Here is a 22947-nt window from a genome sequence, read left to right on the forward strand (position 1 = left end):
TTTAAATCTTTGCGGGATCAGAAAGCCGTATCTTTCTCGCACTCAGTAAAGACTTGTTGGCTTTTACTGAGTTGCTGTTAAGTGCCAAGTAAAGATTGCAGTCTTAGAAAGCCTAGGGAGCAGTTCTACTGTCTTTCTTCCTCGTGATTGCTGTTGGGTTCGAACCACCTGTCTGTCAGTTAACTACTGAGGGCTTACTCGCTGCACCACCCGAGCTCCTTTCTCTAAACCTACATCTCATTTAATACTCAACTCTATTGGTATGGGAAAATTGATATGTGGAGTGAGAAAATTATTTCCCCAAGTCACACCGTCATTTGGACTCCAAAACCGGTAATACTAAGGACAACTTAGGGCTACAACATCAAGTCACTTCATCCTCCCAAAACTATCAGTGTGTCCATGCCTCAAATTCGGGCGGCCGACTCTTGATGCTTAGACGGAAGGGCACATTCGCCAAAGGAGACTCAACTACAAAAAATGAACGAAAGAGCTTTGGGCAACTAGTTTCGCTCCCCACTTCCCAGCGGCCGCGGCTCAGGAACTACAAGGCCCAGCAGGCAGCTGCAAAGGGAGGAGGAGGAGGTGGGACTAGTGCGATGTGGGAGTGAGAGAGCCCTCGCGCTTCGCCGGCTCACAGCGCTCGGAGCGCTCCTCTGGGCACTGGTACGGCGGACTAGGCAGCGGGTAGCGAGGAGCTGAACCCTGGTCCAGCCGCTGCGCACGAAGAAACCTGGGCAGTGCCGGGAGCTGGGCGGCAACGTCCAGACAGGACAGCGATTCTGCTTAGCGCATTGCGGCGACCTCGCCTACCCCAGCCGCGAGCTCGCGCCGCAGCTGGAAAAGCTGCCGAGACCGAGGACTTTTCTACCGTCCGAGGGGCGCACCAGAGATCGCACTGTACCAGTGCTGCAGTAGGCACGCCGCGGCCCTCGCAGGGCGATGGAACCCTGCCTGCAAGAAGCTTGAGCCATCGCCGCCCGGTTCGGCGGAGGGGGGGCATAGGGTCTGGAGACCCCGGGCGGCGGACAGGAGCCCTCCCCCCTCCCCGCCTCCGGGGCACCAGTTTCGGCTCCATTGTTCCCGCCTGGGTTAGAGGCGAAGAGCACCGAGCGCCACAGGGAGTTCAACGCCGGCCGCGGGGTTCTCGCGGCCCCGCAAGTATCCAAGCGGAGCCTGGGGGCGGCGGGCCGGAGTAGAGTACGCGGGCACTCGCCCGCCCGCACAAGCCACGGCAGACTCTCCAGAGGCGGAACCGCAGCGCCGAGTGAGGTAAGAGCCACGGCGCCCCCAGATCCGGGGCGGGCTTGGCGTCCCGAGCGGCCCCCGGCGCTGGAACCTCCTGGCTGCGCGCTTCCCCCACCGTAGCCCAGTCGGGTCCGGCGCCTCCCTCTACTCGTTACCCGCCCCCTACCTCTCGGCTCGGCGCCCCCCTTTTGTCTCCCCCTCCGCCGCCTTTGCGTCTCCTTCTGCGCCCCCTCCCAGCGCTCGTCCCGCCGCTCCTCCTGCCGCTCAACTTTTCCGCCAACTAGTGCTCTGGAACTGGCGAGGCGGCGCCGGCGTCGCGGTGAGTCGGTAGAGGGACAGGGCCTGGACGAAAGCGGCGGCGGCCCTCGAGTGGCCTCCGACCTGGGAGGGGAGGGCGGGAGTGGGTAGCAGGGAGGTGTGAGTATGTGTGTGTGGGTGTGTGTGTGTGCGCGCGCTAGTGTGTGTGTGGGTGGCATTCCACGCCATCTCTTTTGGGTCCTCTTGTTGTGACTCACCCCAATTCAGCAGGTAACTTAGGACCGAACCCTAAAAATCCGGTATCTTTATCCCTTTCTCCATCTCTTGGAAAGTCTAGGGATGGTTTTGGGATAAGTGGGAAAGCCATGAGAGGGAAGGGAAGTAGGTGAGTAGGATTGCTTATCTTCGGTTAGGTTTTAAAGAAGTGTCATCACCGAAGGTCTGAATCTGCTATACGGAAGGTGAGGAATAAATTCTTTCTAGAGGAGGTTATCTTCTACTTAGTCTGTGGAAGAAGAGCTTCCAATGAAGGTTAAGTGCCAGAATGGTGCTTACATTCCCAGTATGGTGCTTACATTTCCAGTATGGGGGAGAACGTTTACTTTGCTATCTGGTTCTTGGGAGGTGGGGGAAGGGAAGATGATTTTTGTCCTGTGAGGTTTACTCCGCAGAGATGCTCGTTAGTTCTCTGGCCCAGACCCTTTTGCTTCTCTCTGTCTGTCCCCTTACGTTATGTCTGGTATGGGAAGAAGAAACGGGCTCGAACTACCCTTATTTGCCGAAAATTTTATTGGCGTTGTAGGTGGGATTCATATAACAGCATGTAAAGGCAACCAGACACCCTTTTTGAGGGGTGTGGGATGGGGTGGGAGGGAAGCTACCCTGTCCTTTCTGAGCCCAGAGCTATTATCCCATTTTAAAAAGCATTTCTGCGGAGTCTTTATCCCGCAACACTTTTCTTTCCCCCTTCCATTTTCCAGATGTAGCAGCTGCATCTGGTTCCGTTTCACCCCACGCGGGTACACCGCAGCCACATTATTAACATCCTTCTTCCTCCCAACCCCCAAATGAAAATTAGGATTCTTTTCAATTCGTCCTTACCACCTCCCCCCTTTTAATTTCTTGAGATTTAAGATTGAGGTGTTGGGATTCGGGGAGAAAAGAAAGTTTCTTTGATCTCGTTATTTTTTTCTCTGCTACTGATGGTGGTTGGGATACTTTCTAGATTGTGCAGAAAACATACGTCCAGGGGGAGGGGGGTGAGATGGAACCAACATTTTGGAGGGCGGTGCTAGCAAAGGGTCCATCTGCCAGAGGAGGCCTCTTTGGTCATAGGTCTAACCATGACAGAAGTTTCTGGAATCAAAACATTGCTGTTTCTTCCCTTCAGTTATAACTGGAGCTGCGAAAGTGTCTGCCCTGTCCCGACCCCCACAGTCCCTCAGAAAGAAGCCCATCTCCGGATGCCTGTCGATTTCGGTCGTGCGTCTCTTCCACTCCTTGTCCAGTGACTGAGGGTGGGGGTATGCGAAGGCGGGATGCTGTTGTCAGAAGCAATCCCAGTGTGCTTTTAATGAGTTATTTGGACTGCGCCACCCTCCCCCACAACTAAAATAGGACACTTGAAAATTTAAATAAATAACGGCTACAGGTTTGAAAGCTGGTGCGGGTATTGGATTGAGTTGTTTTTTCTAAAAACCTTTGAGGCAGGCAAGTACCTTATGGTTCAAAGTTGCTAGAGGGTGGGGAGAATTGGTCTCTCACCTTCTCTCTTGCAGTCTTTCAAATTGAAAACACTTCTCTGGTTTCCTTCTTTGGGCGGTAGTTTTGGAAGCTGTAATGAAATAGCACTTTCTCTAGACATGGTAATTAAGGTGACTTGTTTCCTCCGCAGATGTGCTCTGCCCTTTGCACCTCCGGACTAGCGCTTTTTTTGGACTACCATCTAAATTGTAGAACCGTAGCATTAAGACTGGTTAGCAGAAAGTAGCCATTTTCCCCCTCTGGGCCAATGTCCCAGTTTCCTCTCTGAGACTTTAAGAAAAACTAAGTAGCAGAGCCCCATGGGATGTGCCTTGGTTTGGCTAATTACCCCCAAGCCTGGGTCACCTCTCTTCATTCATTGACTAGTGAGAGCAAACTCTGCCATTGCAGACGTCTGTCCTGATGGCCTCTCTAATGACTTGTTTACATATTCCTACACCCCCCCCATTTGGTTGGGAAAGGCTCCAGGGCTGCTGATGACCCTCAGGGTGTTTGGACCATGAGGCTGCTGGGGCCTGGCTTCAGCTGGGATGGTTGTGTAGTACATCAGTGAAGAGCTTCTTGATATATCTGTTGCATTTAATCTTACTCATAGTTGAGTGTCAGCTTTTTAATGAGGACCATCCGGATGGAGAGCCACTTGGACTTGTGTGAGTTTGCTGCCTGCTATTATGATGCTTGCAGAAATGTCCATCTTTGAGGCATTTTCATTTCATTAAGGCATTTTCTTACTTCTTTGCTAAGTAGACAGTCTTGAGGTGTTTATTTTTTTCTTGGCCTTTGGCCATGGGGGACTTAAAAAAGTTCCTAAGGTGCTATTTGAATAGCAAGTGAAGCAAACATACAGAAGAAATGGAGGAACATCAAAGATGCTATTGCCCTACCTGATTTAAGGGAGAAGATCAAACTATATCCAGATATACCAAAGCCTGAAATAGGTTTATTACTGGTAAATTCAGGAAAGCATCATATAGGCAGACTCCAGCCATGGGGTCCAATGAAAATCCATGGGGTTTTGCTTTTAGTTGTATGCTTTTAGGGTGTCTGGTTGTTTGTTTTGACTAGTGACTGGAAATAAATCTCCTAAGAAGCTTGGGATTTTAGCAGTCAACGTCTCTAAGTACTTTCTGATTGCCTCCATTTTTAACCTCTTTCATCAAAATGGCTGATGGGTAGGGATTGAGTTAAAGAACTCCCTTAGAAAGTTTGAGCCTGTTGGCTGCTGGAGGAAAAGAGACAGAATTGATTCAAAAGTCTTGTTCTGAAAGGACCTCAGATCATTTTGTGATGAGTTTAATTTCCTCTTGGGAAATTTGTCTTCCCAAGAGCTTTGTAAAAGTTCCAAATGTAGCAGAGACTGATGGGAGTCCAGATGTAGAGCTTTAGAGAAGATTTTGGTGTTTCCAGAGAGCATTAAATACTAGACTTTGACAGAGATACTTGTTTTACCACCAGTCCCCCACATCAAAACTCGTATCTACCTTAATCAGAAATTCTCTCCTCATTACATGTCTATCCTTCCCTCTTACAATTTAAAAAGTTGTTTGCTTTTCCCTTCCAGCAAATGACACCTTTATGTTCAACTCCAAGACTGGTGATGTTCCACTAGTGTTTCACTTTATCATTACTAATTTGTTATAGACTTCTTACTCCCAGAGAGTTATAGATCGTTTCTTTTTTTACCTTTTTATTGTTAATTGAGTGAAGGTTTACAGACAAGATCATCAGCTGTACATTCAGCAAATCATATACTTTTTTCATCTCAATTATTGAAATCCCTCTGTGTAAAAACAGTTATCCTACTTCCTCCCTGTGGCTCTTATTTCCATCCCACCCACCTTTCCAACTTTGTCCTTAGGTAAATGTTGCTCTTTTGATTTTCAATGACTGGCCATGGTAGTCACTAAACAGCAACTAGTGTTGTTCCCCGCCCCATTAGCTGTCTACTGCTTGGCTGAAATTGAGCCATGAGGGTGAATTCCTTCTAGACCTGAAGGGTGGTCTTGGATACTTTCTTACTCAAAATATTTAAAAAGCAAAGTTTCTTCTGGACCAGCTCAAATTTTGTAATGAGCTGCATAGCTTTTTCAAATGTTTATTAATTATTTGCTCTGTCACTTCCAGCAGTGACCATCTCTGTTTTCAAGTAAGTCTTATTCCCATCTAAAGGAACATACCAGCTGTTCCATGGGAGAAAAATGAGGCTTTCTGCTCCTGTAAAGATTTACAGCCTCAGAAATTAATTAAAAGATGAATCTTACCTTTTTCTTTTTACTTCATTTAACTGTGGCTACTAGAAAATGTTAAATGACATGTGGTTTTCATTGTATCTCATGGACAACATCCTTATACAGGGTTGCTGTGAGTTAGAACCACCTCCACAGCACATAACCATCACCACCAAAGGGACTTAATGTTTTGGTATTACTTCCACAAATCTGAGGAACAAAGATATCTAGAAATTTTCCTGGTTGGTATTCCTTCAACTCGAGCATTTAACTGACTAACAAGGGGTATTGTTGTTGGTGGCAGCTGTGTACCATGGAGTTGGTTATAACTCATAGCAACTCTGTATAGGCTTTCCTAAACAAGGGATATTAGCCATTGGTTTTCTCTGGCATTCTCGGTCTGTTTTCTGGAAGAATATCTGTATCAGTTTCTTCTCAGTCTTTATTTACCCCTTCATTTATATATTCATCAAGTTAACTATGTCAGGGTGATGGTGCAAATGGTTAAGCATTTGATTACTAACCAAAAGGTTGGCAGTTTGAATCTACCCATAGGTCCTTCGAACAGCTTGGGTGGTCTGCTTCTGAAAAATCCCAGTTGTTGGAAATCCTGTAGGACACAGTTCTCTGAAATACGTATATGGAGTTACCATAAGTCAGAATTGACTCCCTGCGAACTAGTTTGGTTTGGTCACTGTGTACAACCTAGATGCTGAATGTATTAACAAAGGTTAGTCAGGCATAGACCTGCTCTCAAGGAGCTTGCAACCTCATGTGGAAAGGAGAAAGAGAGAGAAAGGCACATAAATAGCAATATGAAATAATAAATGCCATGTGACAGGGACTGGTAAGGTGTTTTGGAAATTCAGAGGAATGAGATCCTCTACCTAGAAGAGCCAAGAAATACTTGTTAAAGAAGTAGTTTCTTTAGGTGTAGCTCAGAGGATAGAAAAGACTTTATCCATTGAAGATGCTGAAAGAGCAAAGAAGAAACACTCCCACAGAGACATGGATGTTGTCTAGAGCTATACTGTCCATGAGATACAATGAAAACCCCATGTCATTTAACATTTTCTAGTAGCCACAGTTAAAATGAAGTAAAAAGAAAAAGGTAAGATTCATCTTTTAATTAATTTCTTTTTTAGGTTTTAATAATATACTTGATTTAACCCAAACCCACAGCCATTGAGTAGATTCCAATTCATAGTAATAGCGACCCTATAGGACAAGGGCCCCATAGAGTTTCCAAGGCTATAATTTTTATGGAAGCAGACTGCCAATCTTTCTCCTGAGGTGAGTTTGAACTACAGACCTTTCAGTTAGCAACTGAGCACTTAACCATTTTGCTACCAGAACTCCTTGATTAAACCTAATATATCCAAAAATTGTCTCTTAAATACATTTGTTGTTAGTTGCTATCTAGTCACTTCAATTCATAGTGACCCATGTGAACATGTAATCAGTATAAAAAAAATTATTAATGGACACTTTACAGTCTTCTTTTTTTTAATACCAGTTTTCAAAATTCAGTTTAATGTGTATTTTATATTAGCCATATTAATTCAATAGCTACATGTTGATGTTGTGTTCCATCAAGTCACTTCTAACTCAGAGCAACCATGTATAGGATTTCCGACCACTACTCATCTGTCAGCTTGTTGTACTGTGGGACCTGCATGTTACTGTGATACTGGAAGCTATGCCACCAATATTTTAAATACCAGCAGGGTCACCAGTGATGGAAAGGTGTCAGCTGAGCTTCCAGACTAAGACAAACTAGGAAGAAGGAGAGGCCGACTACTTCCTACTACTTCTGAATGTTTAGCCACTGAAAAACTTATGAATAGCAATGGAGCTCTGTAAGATAGCACCAGAATATTGAATACTAAAACATTATGAATAACACCAGAATATTGTCAGGTAAAATACCACTATTACTCAAATTTATACACCAACACTAAAGGCAGTCATGATGAAATTGAAGAATTCTACCAACTTGTTCAGAGAGCCCTGGTAGTATAGTGGGTAACAATTTGGGCTGCTAACCACAAGATAGCACTTCAAGTCAACCAGACATCCCTCTAGACAAAGATGAGGCTTTCTGCTTCTAAAAAGATTTCCTGTCTCAGAACTCCTTTACAGAGTATCTATGAGTTTGGAACTGATTCCAAGGCAAACAGCCACCAACAACAACAACTTCTTTAGTTTGAAATTCATCAAACATGCAATCTAGATGTATTAATAACTACTGGTGATTATAATGCAAAGGTTGGAAACAAAGAGGGAGGATCAGTAGTTGGAAAATACAGTCTTGCTGATAGAAATGATGGTGGAGATCATATGATAGAATTTTGGAATATCAATGACTTCTTCATTGTGAATACCTTCTTTAGACAACTATACTCACCAGATGGAAGACACAGAAAGTAATTTAACATCTGTAGGAAAAGATGATGGAAAAGCTCCATATCATCAGCCAAAACAAGGCCAGGGGCAGACTATGGAACAGACCACCAATGCTCATATACAAGTTCAGGCTGAAGCCAAAGAAAATTAAATCAAGCTCATAAGAGCCAAAATATGACTTTGAATAAATCCCACTTGAATTTAGATATCATCTCAAAACCAGATTTGATGTGTAACACACAAATTTAAAGACCAGAAGAGTTGTGGGATGACATCAAGAATATCAGACAGGAAGAAAGCAAAAGGCTATTAAAAAGCCAAGAAAGAAGGAAAAGACTTGCTCTCCAGCATAGAGATGCTAAAGCAAATAAATCAAAGACATGAGATAAAAGAGCTGAACAGAACATTTCAAAGTTCAGCTCGAGAAGACAAAGTAAAGTATTACAATGAAATGTGTAAAGATCTGGAATTATAAAACCAAAAGTAAAGAATATGTTTTGCATTTCTCAAGCTGAAAGAAATGAAGAAAAAATTATGACCTTAACTTGCAATATTGAAGGATTCTATGGACAAAATATTAAATGATGTAGAAAGCCCCAAAAGAAGATGGAGGGAATTCACAGAGTCACTGTACCAAAAAAATGTTCAACTATTTCAAGAGGTAGCATATGATCAAGAACTAATGGTACTCAAGGAAGAAGTCCTAGGTGTACTGAAGGCATTGGTAAAGACTAAGGCTCTGGGAATTGATGAAATACAAGTTGAAATCTTTCAACAAACTGATGCAGCACTGGAGGTACTTACTTATCTATGCCAAGAAATTTGGAAGACAACTTCCTGACTAACTGATTGGAAGAGATCCATATTTGTGCCCATTCCAAAGAGAAGTGACCCAATGAAATATGGAAATCATCTAACAGTATCATTCATATCACATGCAAGTAAAATTTTGTTGAAGATAATTCAAAAATAGCTGCAACAGTACTTTGACAGGAAATTGTCAGAGGTTCAAGCTAGATTCAGATGAGGGATATCATTACTGATGTCAGTTTGATGTTGACTGTGAATGAAGAGAATACTAGAAAAATATTTACCTGTGCTTTATTGATTATGCAAAGGCTTTCAACTGTGTGGATCATGACAAACTATGGACAACACTGCAAACAACAGGTATTCTAGAACTTTTAATTGTATTCACAAGGAACCTGTACACAGACCAAGAGGCAGTCATTCAGACAGAACAAGGAAATGTTGTTGTTGTTGTTAGGTGTCATCGAGTGCACACTATGCACAACAGAACAAAATACTGCCCAGGTCTGGGCCAACCTCACAATCATGGCTATGCCTGAGCCCATTGCTGCCGTCACTGAGCCAATCCATCTCATTGAGGGTCTTCCCCTTTTTCTCTTGACCCTCCGTTTTACCAAACATGATATCTTTCTCCAGTGACTGGTCCTGGTGATAATACATCCAAAGTATGAGATACAAAGTTTGGCCATCCTGGCTGTACTTCTTCCAACACAGATTTGTTTGTTCTTTTGGAAGTCCACAGTACTTAGATTCTCCTCCAAAACCATAACTCAAATGCAGCAATTTTTCTGTGATCTTCCTTTTTTACTGTCCAATCTTCACATGCATATAAGGTAACTGAAAATACCATGACTTGGGTCAGGTGCACCTTAGACCTCAAACTGACATGTTTGCTCTTCAACTCTAAAAAGGTCTTGTGCAGCAGATTTGCCTAATGCAATGCGTCATTTGATTTCTTAACTGCTGCTTCCGTAAGTGTTGATGGTTGATCCAATGACGTCTTTGACAACTTGAGTCTTTTCTCCATTTGTTGTTGTTAAGTGCCATCGAGTAAGTTCTGACCCATAGAGACCCTGCATAGGGTTTCCAAGGAACAGCTTGTAAGCTTGAACCACCGACCTTGGGGTTCAAACCAACCTTGCAGTCTAGCACATTAACCCACAGTGCAGTAACCTTTCTGTATTTATATGGATGCTATTTATTGGTCCAGTGGTGAGGATTTTTGTTTTCTTTACATTGAGATGCAACCCATACCTAAAGCTTTGGTCTTTGATCTTCATCAGTAAGTATTTTAAGTCTTTTTCACTTTCAGAAAGCAAGGTTGTATCATGTGCATAACACAGGTTGTTAATGAGTCTTCCTCCAAACCTGATGTCAACGTTTTTCTTCATATAATCCAGCTTCTCAGATTACTTGCTCAGCATACAGATTGAATAACTATGGTGAAAGAATACAACCCTGACACACACTTTTCCTAATTTTAAACCATTTAGTGTTCAAACAACCTTGTTCAAACAACCTCTTGGTCTGTGTACAGGTTTCTCATGAGCATAATTAAGTGTTCCAGAATACTCATACTTCACAATATTGTCCAAAATTTGTCATGATCGACACAGTCGAAAACCTTTGCAAAGTCTATAAAGCATTGGTAAACATCTTTCTGGTATTGTCTGCTTTCAGCCAAGATCCATCTGAAGTCAGCAGTGATATCCTTCACTCCATGTCCTCTTCTGAAACCAGCTTGAACCTCTGGGAGTTCTCTGTCAATATATGTTTGCAGCCATTTTTCTATTACCTTTATTAAAACTTTACTCACATGGATATCAGTGATATTGTCTGATTATTTCTGCATGTCGTTGGGTCACCTCTCTTCGGAATGGGCACATCTTTGGATCACTTGTAATCAGTTGTTCATGTAGTTGTTTTCCAAATTTCTTGGCATTGATGAGTAAGTGCCTCCAGTGCTGCATCAGTTTGCTGAAAGATGTCAGTTTGTAGTCCTTTAATTTCTGATGCCTTGTTCTTTGCCAATGCCTTCAGTGAACATTAGACTTATTCCATCAATATCATTGGTTCTTGATTATAGGCTACCTCTTGAAGTGGTTGAACACTGACCATTTCTTTTTGGTACACTGACTCTCTGAATTCCCTCCATCTTCTTTTGATGCTTTCTACATCATTCAATACTTTTCCCAGAGAATCCTTCAATACTACAAGTCAAGGCTTGAATTTTGTCTTCACTTCCCTCATCTTGAGAAATGCTGAGCGTGTTCTTCCCTTTTGGTTTTCCAGCTCCAGGTCTTTGCACATTTCGTTATAATATTTGACTTTGCCTTCTCAAGCTGACCTTTGATATTTTCTGTTCAGCTCTTGTACTGCCTCACTTCTTCTACTTGCTTTAGCATCTCTATGCTGGAGAGCAAGTTTAAGAGTTTCTTCTGACATCCGTTTTGCTCTTTTCCTTCTTTCTGTCTTCTTAATGACCTTTTGCTTTGTTTCTGTATGATGTTCTTGATGACATCCCACAACTCTCTGTTCTTTGGTCTTTAGTGTCTAATGCATCAAATCTGTTCTTCGGATAATATCTAAATTCAGGTGGGATATATTCAAGGTCATATTTTGGCTCTCATGGACTTGTTTTCATTTTCTTTAGCTTCAGCCTGAATTTGCATATGAGCAATTGGTGATCTGTTCCACAATCTGCCCCTGGCCTTGTTTTGGCTGATGATATGGAGCTTTTCATTGTCTCTTTCCACTGATGAGGTCCATGTGTATAGTCATGTATTATGTTGTCTTAAAAAGAGGGAACAAGAGAATACTGAATAGAAAGGTGTGCACCAGGGTTGTATTGTTTCACCATACTTATTCAATGTGTAGATTACTAACTGGGCTGCTAACCACAACGTCAGCAGTTCAAATCTACCAGTCACTCCACAGAGAAAGATGAGGCTTTCTGCTCCTGTAATGATTTACTGCCTCAGAAACCCTTTGAAGGGTTGCTATGAGTCATAACTGACTTAATGGCACCTAACAAAAATAACAATAGGGTTTTTGAGAGTGGCTGTTTGGCTTGAACTGTTGTCCTGGCAGTTACCAGTCCAGTACTATTATTGTTGTTAAATGCCATTGATAGCATGGGTTCTGATAGCAACCCTATATAGGGTTTCCCAGGAGTGGCTGGTGAGTTTGAACTGCCACCCTTGTGGTTCAAACCGATCTTGCAGTTCAGCACATTAACCGGCAATGCCACACCAGAACTCCCCACACCAGGACTTCACAGTGCAAGTGGTCACCAAATGGGACATCTAGGTCTGAAGTGTTGTATATGAGGCGGATAATGATAAATACCTTTGAGAAGATAAGAAGTACACGTCCTTCTGCTGCCAATTACCAAACTCTCCTAAGAGATTTATTAGGGTGGGGTCCAAAGCACAGTATTTATCATTCCTCATATTTGGTTAGTACTTAGAGAGGAAAGAGTAGGTATGTTCACCCATTCTGTCTACTTGATCATAGTTACCACCTATGATGTTGTTGTTAAGTGCTGTTGAGTTGGTTCTGACCCATAGAGTTTCCGAGGAGCAGCTGGTGAGCTTGAACCACTGACCTTGCAGTTCAAACCGACTTTGCAGCCCAGCGCATTAACCCACAGTGCTGCACCAGAAGACTGGGCAAATATTTTGCCTATGCCTACAAGTGGGAAACACGCTCAGAGAGGTTCAGTGACTTTCTGAGGGTGGCAGGCTCATAAATGGAAGGGCAGTAATTCATTTGTTACTCTCTTCAGAGAACATAAAGAAAGAGACTTGCCCTGAACTCATCAGCTAATATTTCTTACATCATTTTTGGATAAGGAGATTGTATTGTCTTAGAATCTTATGTCATTGAATTAGGGAGAGATGCAAGGTCATATGGTCTAGCTTCTTCATTCTCACCAGATACAATCCCCATTTTACACTGGATTAATACTGTAGAGAGAGTAGGCACTTACACTCACATTACCCATTTCAACTTCATGATCACTATGATTTAGACTGAGCAATTTGGGAGTGGGGTGGCAGGGCAAATATTTCAGCCCCCTCTGACAACTGGGAAACGGAGATGTCTTGATATCCCCTCCTTTCCCTTGGGTTGCATGTCTCAGGAGATCTGACTGAAATTGGAGAGACCAAGGGTAGAAGAGCCGGTTGCAGGGTCTCTGAGGAAGCTGCTGTGTGTGTACACCTGTGAGGCTACAGGTCACATCTGTCAAGCAGTGAAGGAAGGAGACTATTCCTAAAGGATTTTAAGAATTTATTAATTAGTAGAAATGAGAAAAAGGTAAGCTAAAGGAGAAGGTGGCAGTTCCTCAGGGTACCAGACAGTATGTGGAATAGCTGTTCATGTGACTATTTTCTGCAGTCTTGTGGAACAGGGTGTGTGCACGCTTATCTTCTGATTCCAGGAGTTGGTGCTCCAGGAGAAAACCCAGCAGGCTGAGTTTTCTTAATATCCTTTGTTTTCCAGATGTGAAACTTAAGGCTCAAAGAGGTTAAGTCAAGTTGTATTAGAGCAAGAAACATTCGCACCTTTTTTTGGAAATGAGTTGAATGGAAGCTCCAGTTTAGTTTGGTGGGCAAGCTTTTCAGGAGACAGATTGGCCGAATGGTGGGAGGAAGCTGCTTCTCTGGTACATTTGAAGCCCAGCTTAATCATCTAAAGATTATACTATGCCCTTCCCTATTGGATACTAAAAACTCATCCATTACTTTGGCAGTTTTGGGGGTACTTAGTTTCTCTTAACCTGGAGCATCTTTCTGGCTCACAGCCTGCACAGTTCAGTGTATCTTTGGAATGTAGTGAGGTGGTGGTGGTGGTGGGGGGGGATGTCGTTTATAGATGTCCTCTGGCAAGCATCACTTCTTCTCCAGGCCTAGGTAACATATATATCAATAATTTGCTTCCAAGGTTCGTTCTTTCTATCAGAAGAATTGAGATGATACTCATTCCAAGAGCTACCCTTCATTTGTTTTTTGTCTGCCCAGTTTCTTCATGGTATGGGAATGTTAATGCCCTTTGGGAAAAAAATGAGTTTGAGTCAGATAGAAACAGGTTTTAAGAATCCCTTACTTATTTCCTCCTACTCTGCCTTCTTAACCACTACGCTACCAAACTGGTAGCGTAGTGGTTATGAATCGGGCTGCTAACCTCAAGGTTGGCAGTTTGAAACTACCAGCTGTTCCGCGGGAGAAAGAGGAGGCTTTCTGCTCCCGTAAAGATTTACAGCCTTGGAAACCCTGTACAGGGTCGCTATGAGTCGGTTCCGACGCCACGGCACATCACCACCACCACCACCACCACCCTACCTTCTGGAGTCCTGGTGTGGCGCTGTGAGTTAATGGGCTGGACTGCAAGATTGGTTTGAACCGAAAAGGGTGGCACTTCAAGCTCACAAACCGCTCCTCGGAAACCCTTTACAGGGTCTCTAAGAGTCAGAACCTACTTGATGGCACTAAACAACACTTTGCCTTCTGCAGTCCTGGTGTGATGCTGTAGGATAAACACTGGACCATCAGGTCAGTTTGAACCACAAGGTTGGCAGTTGAAATTCACTATCCGCTCCTTGGAAACCCTATTCAGGGTCACTGTGAGTCAGAACCAACTTGACAGCACTTAACAGCAACAATAACCCTACCCTCTGGCACCCGAAATTGTGGGTGATAAGAGCCCCAGCACTGTTGCTTGTGAACTGCATGTTCTTGAAGTAAATATTTAACATCTCTGAATCTCAGTTGCTGCATTCCTTAAAGTGGAATAGTAAGTCCTATTCCACATAAGTCTGTGGTGGAGAAAAAAAAATGAAAGTTTATAGTTATAAATAGGTGCCCAATGCATGCTTGACCAATAGTGTGTATTCAGTAAATGAGTCCCATTCTGTCTCTTCTAGTCCTTTTCTTAAAAAAATAAATATTTATTTTAGGTTTGATTTGAAATCATTATAAATATTTTGTAAGCCTTAGGATAGAACTAGTAGTTGTGCATGCGCATGCCTGCTAGTGACCACATGTGAATGAAGCCAAGAATCCAGGAGTTTGTTGCCAGCCAGGACTGACTCACTCACAAGGGGCCCAACCTAGCTCAGGGGGAGGCAGGGCTGATGCACCACATTAGGGCATGTTCCGGGGAAGTGGATTCTCTGAATAACTTGGATGATTCCCTGGAGCATTTAGGACAAAAGCCACCTGGAAGACAGAGATTGTCACCCCCATGTAACTTGAACAGTGCCCAGAAAGTCTGGCCACTTGGTAAATGCTTAGCAGCAATGATGTGTTTTATAAGACTCCAGGGAGTTTTAAATTGTACCACTCCAGACCTGAGAAAGGTAAAGAGCTGTAGTCTGTGCTTTTAACTAAGGCTGGCATGAGCCATCTATGAAGAGCCCTTGACTCTTCGGTGGTACCCTTTCCTCCCACTTCTGGACTCATTTCCCATGCCTGCTTTCAGCATCAGGGAGGAGAACTAAAATCCACCTCATGGTGATTCCGCCCTCTGATGCCATTTTTTTTTTTTTTAGTACTTTGTGTGAGCATCTTTTTTTTTTTAAGCTTTTGTGAATTGAGTGATAGTTTACATGGGAGAACATTGGATTTGCACTCAATCTATCATATTTTGTTTCATTGCAATGATTACAATCTCTTCCATGCATCATTGGTTAACAGTATTTGCTTCTATTCCTTCTGGGAATTTTGTTGTTGTTGTATGTTTTACGTACACAAAAACACACAGGAATATATAATCGTTTAAAAAAATATATGGGACACTTCACGAATCTGCATGTCATCTTTGTGCAGGGGCCATGCTAAATCTTCACTGTATCGTTCCTATTTTAGTATATGTGCTGTCAAAGCGAGCACTCTGATGCCCTTTTAAGTAGTTTGCCCTTCCATCTGTTAGGAAGGCTGGTAGAGCTAGAGATCCTTGTGATTCATACAGTTCTGAAGATAAAAGAACTCCTGGATATAATTTGTTTCAATTTACTCATTGCATAAGTCCAGAGAAGTTTAGTATCTTATTTGAGTCACATGGCTACTTGAGTCCAAACTAATACTAGAACAAGGCATATCGTGTCCTAGTCCTTGGCTCTTTCCATCATTCTTCATTTTTCTTCTGCCTCACCAAAAGGATTTGTTTGCCCTAGACCGAGTAAAGACTTAAGCAGGGGAGGCATCAGCATACCTTGGGAAGCCTTTGCCCACAAGATGGTAGAACTACTTGGTACTTTCGTGAGGCCCTTCACCTTTCTTATACCTTGTTCTCTTTCCACCTTAACAGCTTGGAGAACTACATGAGGATTTTCCCAGCAGGAATTGTACATAGTCTTCAATCAATAAATAGTAGTAGAATTTAAGTAAAACACCCCTTGATTTAATTAGGAGTCCCCAGGTGACGCAAAACAGTTTTGCACTTGTCTCTTACCTAAAAGCTTGGCAGTTTGAGTCTACCCAGAGTCACCTTGGGAGAAAGACCAGGCAAGCTACTTCAAAAAAAAATTTTTTTTTAGTCATTGAAAACTCTATGGACTTCTGATACACTTAGTGTTACTATGAGGTGAAATTGACTATTTGACAACTGGTTGGTTGGTTTTGTCTAATCAAGACTTAGATTAGACAAAATCTAATTAGACAAAAACTTCAATGTTTGGGTAGGATAGCAGCTCTTGTCTTTGTGCCTTAAGGAGAACAATATTGCTTCAAGCACCCTTCAAGCTAGGGTGGCAGTGTGCCCTGTTTTACCTTTCTTTATTTGTTTCCTTTCCCACACAAACCCTTCTAATATTTTTGGTGTTTCGTTTTCCCAGAGTCAGCTTGAGAAGGAGAATCAAACTCAAGGTGGAGTACCCATGGAGGTGTGGAGCCTTGTCACCAACCTCTAACTGCAGAACTGGGATGTGGAGCTGGAAGTGCCTCCTCTTCTGGGCTGTGCTGGTCACAGCCACACTCTGCACTGCCAGGCCAGCCCCCACCTTGCCTGAGCAAGGTAAGGCATGGGATATGGGCCAGTCCCAGACTCTGGGCCTCAGAAACTGGGTGGGCTGGGACAAAGGTGATATAGTCATTGGAAGTCTCCATTCCAGGTGGAGAGAAGGGCTCATTTCCTGTTGGAGACTCTTGAGCTACCTAAGCAGACTTGGGTCTACTCATAAGCATAACCAAATTTACCAGAGGTTAGATTCATTCATGAAGGCTGGTGATAGCCATTTGCCAGAGGTGACAAGCTCAGGTTAGGTCTTACGTTTTTCTTTTCCTGAGAAAGTAACTTTTGATTGGTACCCTCGAACTGGCTCCCTAACCTAGGTGATGTATAAAATGAGGTTAGAGTGTAGAATAGGGGGTGAGTGATGTGCGAATTTGGACTTAGAACTTGAACTAGACTCTAGAGTATGCTGTGAGACGTTGGGGCTTGGAGAAGGGTCTCTGACTTTTTGAAAATGGTTCTGAAGACACATATAAGATTTGGCAGTCATTTTGCCATTTTGCCCTCCTTGACCATGTCTCACAAGCCCCGTTTGGGGGTCTGTTTAGTGGTTTGTTTTGGTATTATTATTTGTGGCATTTCCAAGAGACTGAGAACAGGCATGGGAACTAGTGTTGAAAATGCAGATAGATTATTAGTAACAGGAAGAACATGTCATGGCGCTCATGTGATTTGCTTGACTTGTGAAAATACCTCATGGGAATTACAAGTTCTAGATACCTGGTGACTTTCAAGGGTCTTTGCGAACTGTTATTTGGGCATTTCTACTGCTAAAGGCAATACAATAAGGAATCATAAATAATAAAGACCAAAGAAGGATTGATGCCTTTGAATTATGGTGTTGGTGAAGGATATTGAATATACCATGGACTCCCAGAAGAAAGAACAAATCTGTCTTGGAAGAAGTAGAGCCAGAATGATCCTTAGACGTGAGAATGGAGAGATTTTGTTTCATCTGTTTTGGACGTATTATCAAAAGGGACCAGTTCCTGGAGAAGAACATCATGCCTGGTAAAGGGGAAGGTCAGCAAAAAAGAGGACATTCAACAAGGGAGATTGACAGAATGGAAGCAGTAACAATGGGCCCAATCATAACAGTTGTAAGGATGGAGCAGGATTGGACTGTGTTAATTCTGTTGTGCATAGATACGGTCGCTATACATCCATCGGAACCAACTTGATGACACCTAATAAAAACAATAGTGCCAAAGGCAATGTGGTTTACAACTCTTGGTTGGTCACATAGATTAGCAGATAGTGGGTGAAAAGCTTTGGTGTGCCCATGACTTGGTGGCTACATTTAAAGGACCATCTATTAGTTTTAGATAACAGAACCTATTTAAAAGATGAATGATGAGTGGGAAAATGTGTCCACTTGTTTGGTGGAAGGGAGAAAAGGGTATGTGAGACTTTTTAGAAGGACGATGGAAAGACTGGAGTAAGCAGATTAATGCTTTATTTAGTAACAATAAATAAAGCAAGATCTAAGTTGGAACATGTTGGACACTCAAAGCAGGAGAGACCTCTACCTATAGGGAGCTTACAGGCAGGTATGAGGAGAGACAGGCACTGACATAACTAAAGGTAGGCTGTCTTGAGGGACAGGAAGGGATGTGGAAGATAGGGGGAAAGGGGGCCATTTCAAATGGAGCATACTGAACAAGGACTGAGGTATGATGTATAGAGTGTAGGAGAATGGTTTGCCTGGTGAGGATAGGTAGTCCCCAGATTATGAATAAGATCCATTCCTAAGTCTGTCTTTAAGTATAATTTTATGTAAATCAAAACATTTACGTATGGTTTGTATCTAAACATCAGTCAATTGTTGTCTTAGTATATAGACTATAGTATATCTCTTTTTTTTTAGTGTGTCTTTATTTTTTTAACTTTTTATTGTATATTGGGTGAAGATCATCAGTTTTACATTCTACAATTCATAAACAATTTGTTTCCTCTTAGAGTGTATCTTTCTATACATAAAAAACATTAAAGAAACACTTCCAGATGCACCAAAACATTTTTGACATAATTATACAGTAATAATAATAAGGAGCTCTGGTAGCGTAGTGGTTACGAATCGGGCTGCGAACCTTAAGGTCAGCGGTTCAAAACTACCAGCTGCTCCGCGGGAGAAAGATGAGGCTTTCTACTCCCGTAAAGATTTACACCCTCGGAAACCCTGTACAGGGTCGCTATGGGTCGGAACCGACTCGACGACACTTAACAACAATAGTAATAATATTTTGCTGCATGTTGCTAAGAAGCACCCATCTTGTTATTACGAACCATTATAAACACCTCAAATTTTCAGTATAAGGGGCTTCAAAAAGTTCATGGAAAAATTGTTATATTTTTTTTAATTCCATTTTTCCATGAACTTTTTAAAGCTCCTCATAGTATAGACTTTATGGGAGTTGGTTTATAATGACAATGTGATGGTTAAGGTTATAGGTCAATTTGGCTAGGTCATGATCTCAGTTGGTTGTTTTTTTTAATCTCATGTGAGCAGTCAATTAGTTGAAAACGAAGTTTCCTTGGGGGTCTGGCTTGTTCTGGCACAGCTTGCCCTCTTTAAATTCTGCATCCAACTCATCATCTCCAACTCCTGTTTGACTGGCTGGTTTTGAGTTCATCAGCCCCTGCAACCACTTAAGTCAGAAGAAGCCTCCAGTCTTATCCCTGACCCACAAATCTGGGACTTTTCAGTCTCTACAACTATGCAAGCCATTCCCTTGAAATAAATCTCTATGTGTGTGTGCTTATATACATACATACATTGTTATTGTTGTTAAGTGCCATCAGGTCAGTTCCAACTCATAGTGACCCTATATAGAGTTTTCAAGGAGTGACTAGTGAGTGGAACTGCTGACTTTGTGGTTCAAACTAATGGTGTGGTCCAGTGCTTATCGTATAGCGTCACACCAGGACTCCACATACATACATACATGCATACATACATACATATTTCACTGATCTTGCTCCTGTAGAAAACCTATAAGGGTGGTGTATATAAGTCTGAGTTGGTGACCTGAGAACTGCCTGCAATCTTGGAAAACTTGGGTTGAATTAGCATATGAAAGTCCTTAATGTCCTCCAATGGAAACTGTACTTAAATGAGTAAATGCTGGGATACAGAATTCATATATTTTTTTAGACAATTTGGGAGCTGGATTTGAGTGGGTAGAGAGAGTCAGATGCCCCTGTTTTACCACTTTACAACTGCATTACTTGATTCAACAGTTTACTCAAGCACACTAAGCCTTAGCTTACTCATCTGTAAAATGGGAGGAATAATAAAGGATGAAATGATATAACCCAGAGACGACACTTATGAGTACAGTTATTTGTAGGTATTACTTCTACTTCCACTGTGTCCAGAAAAAATAATTCAAAGATTGTTTTGAATATCTGACTAGAGGAAGTAAGGGTATAAAGTGGGTGAGAGCCATGAGGAAAAGGAAGAGAAAAAAAGAGTAGAGACACTTTAGAAACAATCTATAGATCTAAGTAGGTTGCTTGTCAACTCTGGATACCTATAGAAACAAAGACAAGATGAGAGTAAAGTGAATGAGTTAAAAGGTGGGAGGATTTGGATCAGCCACTGTGTAGATGGAACCGACTCCACGGCACATCACAACAACAACTGTGTAGATGGATGAAAGAGTTGAGAAAATATGACTTTTATGATAAACCCTAAATGACTTTAAAAAAGCACACACACACAAAAATCAACTGTCTTCAACAAATTCTTTTGCAGTCCAAAAATGGATGGTAGAAAAAGTGAACAGTATATACCTCTGCGTAGGCATTTATGAGCAACAATGAGCATATTCTAGGATTGGGATAGTGGAGGGTGGGAAGTGAGGGGCGGGTAGTTAAACTGCTGGTTATGGATCCAGACTGGGATAGGAAGCCAGAATTAGGTGGCTCCAGGGAACTGAAGGTCATTATGAGACAAATACAGACTCCATGAAGAGGAGGGGAGCAGGAGAGGTGGCTGTGTAGCAGGAATACTGAAGTTAGATTATTTTAATCAATTTAATTGAGGTATAATTTAGCTACTATAAAATGTACCAATTTGAACTGTACAATTAATGTGTTTGGACAAATGTACACACCCCACGTCATCCCAGAAACTTACCTCGTTCCCTTTTGCAGTCAGTCCCGCCCCACTGATCTGCTTTCTATCACTGTGGATTAATTTTGCGTATCCTAGAATTTCATATAAATGGAGTCATCCAGAATGTTCTCTTTTTGGTCTCACTTGTGTTGTTCAACATAATGATTTTGAGATTCACCCATGTTGCTGCATGTATCAGCTGTCCATTACTTCTTGTTGCTGGGTAGAGTTCTGTCATATGGTATGTCTTGGTTTGTTTGTTTGATTGTTGATGGCTATATGGGCTGTTAACAGTTTAGGCTAATAATGAATAAAACTGCTCTGAAGATGTATGTTACAAGTTTCTTCATAGGCACGTTTTCCCTGGACTACCTTGGTTTTGATTTTGGCTCTACTTTTTACTGACTGTTGGCTCTTCAGAAAGTTCCTTGACCTCTCTGAATCTCTCTATAAGATAAATAGCTAATGAATAATGAGCAGATGCTTATTCGGTCACTGTGAATCTTAAATGAGAAGGCATGCAAAGCTCTTAACACTGTGCCTTGTGTATAGTCAGTGAGCGATAAATGGTGGTGGTTTGGTACTTTTTCTGGGACTGCACATGGGTCACCATGAGCCTGAATTCATGGCAACTGATACTGGTAAAATACAAGTTATCTGACAAATATAAAGTATTATTGTAGTGTTGGCCCTGCTGATTATGAAATAATAATGCTACTACTGTTCCATAACAGATTATCATCTACATATAAGGGTTTTATCCAAAAGTTTAAAGGAAACTACCAAAAACCCAGCTCACACGCAGATTTTTTCCCCTTTAGAAAGACTTAAGTGTGTTGGAAGCCCTTCCCCCAGTTTAATGCAATGCTAGCAGTCTGCAAATGCTCCTGAGGGATTGGGGAGGGCTTGGAGTTTCTGGCTGTCGCTGGAAAGTTTATTTAATAAGGGTTCCAGGAAAACCAGCCTCCCTTTCTTTCTCCCTCTCTTTCCCCTTCTTTAGTTTGGGATCTTAACAGAGATCAGGCTTGGAGGGAGGGAGTAGTGTGGATAAAAGTAATTTGGGTCATGGGCCAAGGGGTAGAATGCTCCTTTAAAAAGATATGCACCAACTTTGAAAGAAATGTTGAGCTTGGGGAGGGTTGTTTTCATATGTTTTTCTCTCTTTTCGTATAAGCCTTAGGGAATGGCAAGTGTATGAACTCAAAACTCCTTGCAAGGCCACTTCTTGCAGTTGGGAGTGGGGGGTCCTGCCCTCTTTTCAGCAGTATTGTGTGGTAAACACCCCTGACTCCGTGGTAGAAGGGATAGTATGTGAGACTTGCAATCTCAAGTACTTGCCTGCATGCTAAGAAACCTGCAACTAATAAACGATTTAATGGGCTGGGGTTTTACAGCTCCTCCCACCCACCCAGATTTGAAGGAGTCTGTTGGCCGGTGGAAGCCTGGGAGAGGTTACACTTAATGGAAAAGCTGCATGTTTCCATTTCTGGCTGAAAGCCCCCTGGATGCTGTGCCCCACAAAGCAGGGCTTTGTCTTTGTGTTGTGAAGAAACCTGCACCCATGAGGGTGAGGCCATAAGTGGTGCCAGAGCCATGCCACAGCCTCAATTTGTAGAGTGCTGACTGTCCTGGGCAACCCCCTACTCTGTGGGAGTCCTGCAGCAGTCTGCAGCCCAAACCTGGAATTGCTCTCAATTCCCACTCTTAGAGAAAACCTACAGGATGAAGAAGAACTGCCCAAAGCTGTAATCTTTATGGGGTGGCGTCCTGGTGTGGCACCGTAGAATAAACACTCCACCAGAAGTAATCAGCAGCCACTCCTTGGAAACCCTATACAGGGTCGCTATGAGTCGGAACCGACTCGACAGCACTTAACAACAACAGTCTTTATGAAAGCAGATTGCCACATCTTTCTCCCACAGAGTAGCTGGTGGGTTTGAACCACTAAACTTTTTGCTTGTAGCTGAGAACTTAACCATTGTGCCACCAGGCTTCCTTTTCCTCAGCCTGACTTCTTAGTGGAACCTCAAATTGGTACCAGGGGTGACCCACTATCAGTGTCTGACATGCCACAAGCCTTGCTGGCTGCAACCAGTTGAC

General features: G+C 42.6%; 1 protein-coding gene across 5 annotated transcripts in view; it reads left to right on the forward strand.

Moving 5' to 3' along the window:
- The first annotated feature begins 437 nt into the window (after positions 1-437).
- The window catches only part of FGFR1 (fibroblast growth factor receptor 1), an 80258-nt gene continuing 57748 nt past the window's right edge, over positions 438-22947 (forward strand). For 2 of the 5 annotated variants that reach the window (XM_006859947.1, XM_006859949.1), the window contains exon 1: positions 16640-16730. In XM_006859947.1, the coding sequence (XP_006860009.1) occupies positions 16640-16730 (91 nt within the window). Of the gene's footprint in view, positions 1273-16551; positions 16732-22947 lie in introns of those variants that run through there. The other 3 variants (XM_006859948.1, XM_006859950.1, XM_006859946.1) reach the window with 3 other exon arrangements.

Source organism: Chrysochloris asiatica, unplaced genomic scaffold, assembly GCF_000296735.1.
Source record: "Chrysochloris asiatica unplaced genomic scaffold, ChrAsi1.0 scaffold00035, whole genome shotgun sequence".
Lineage (NCBI taxonomy): Eukaryota > Metazoa > Chordata > Mammalia > Afrosoricida > Chrysochloridae > Chrysochloris > Chrysochloris asiatica.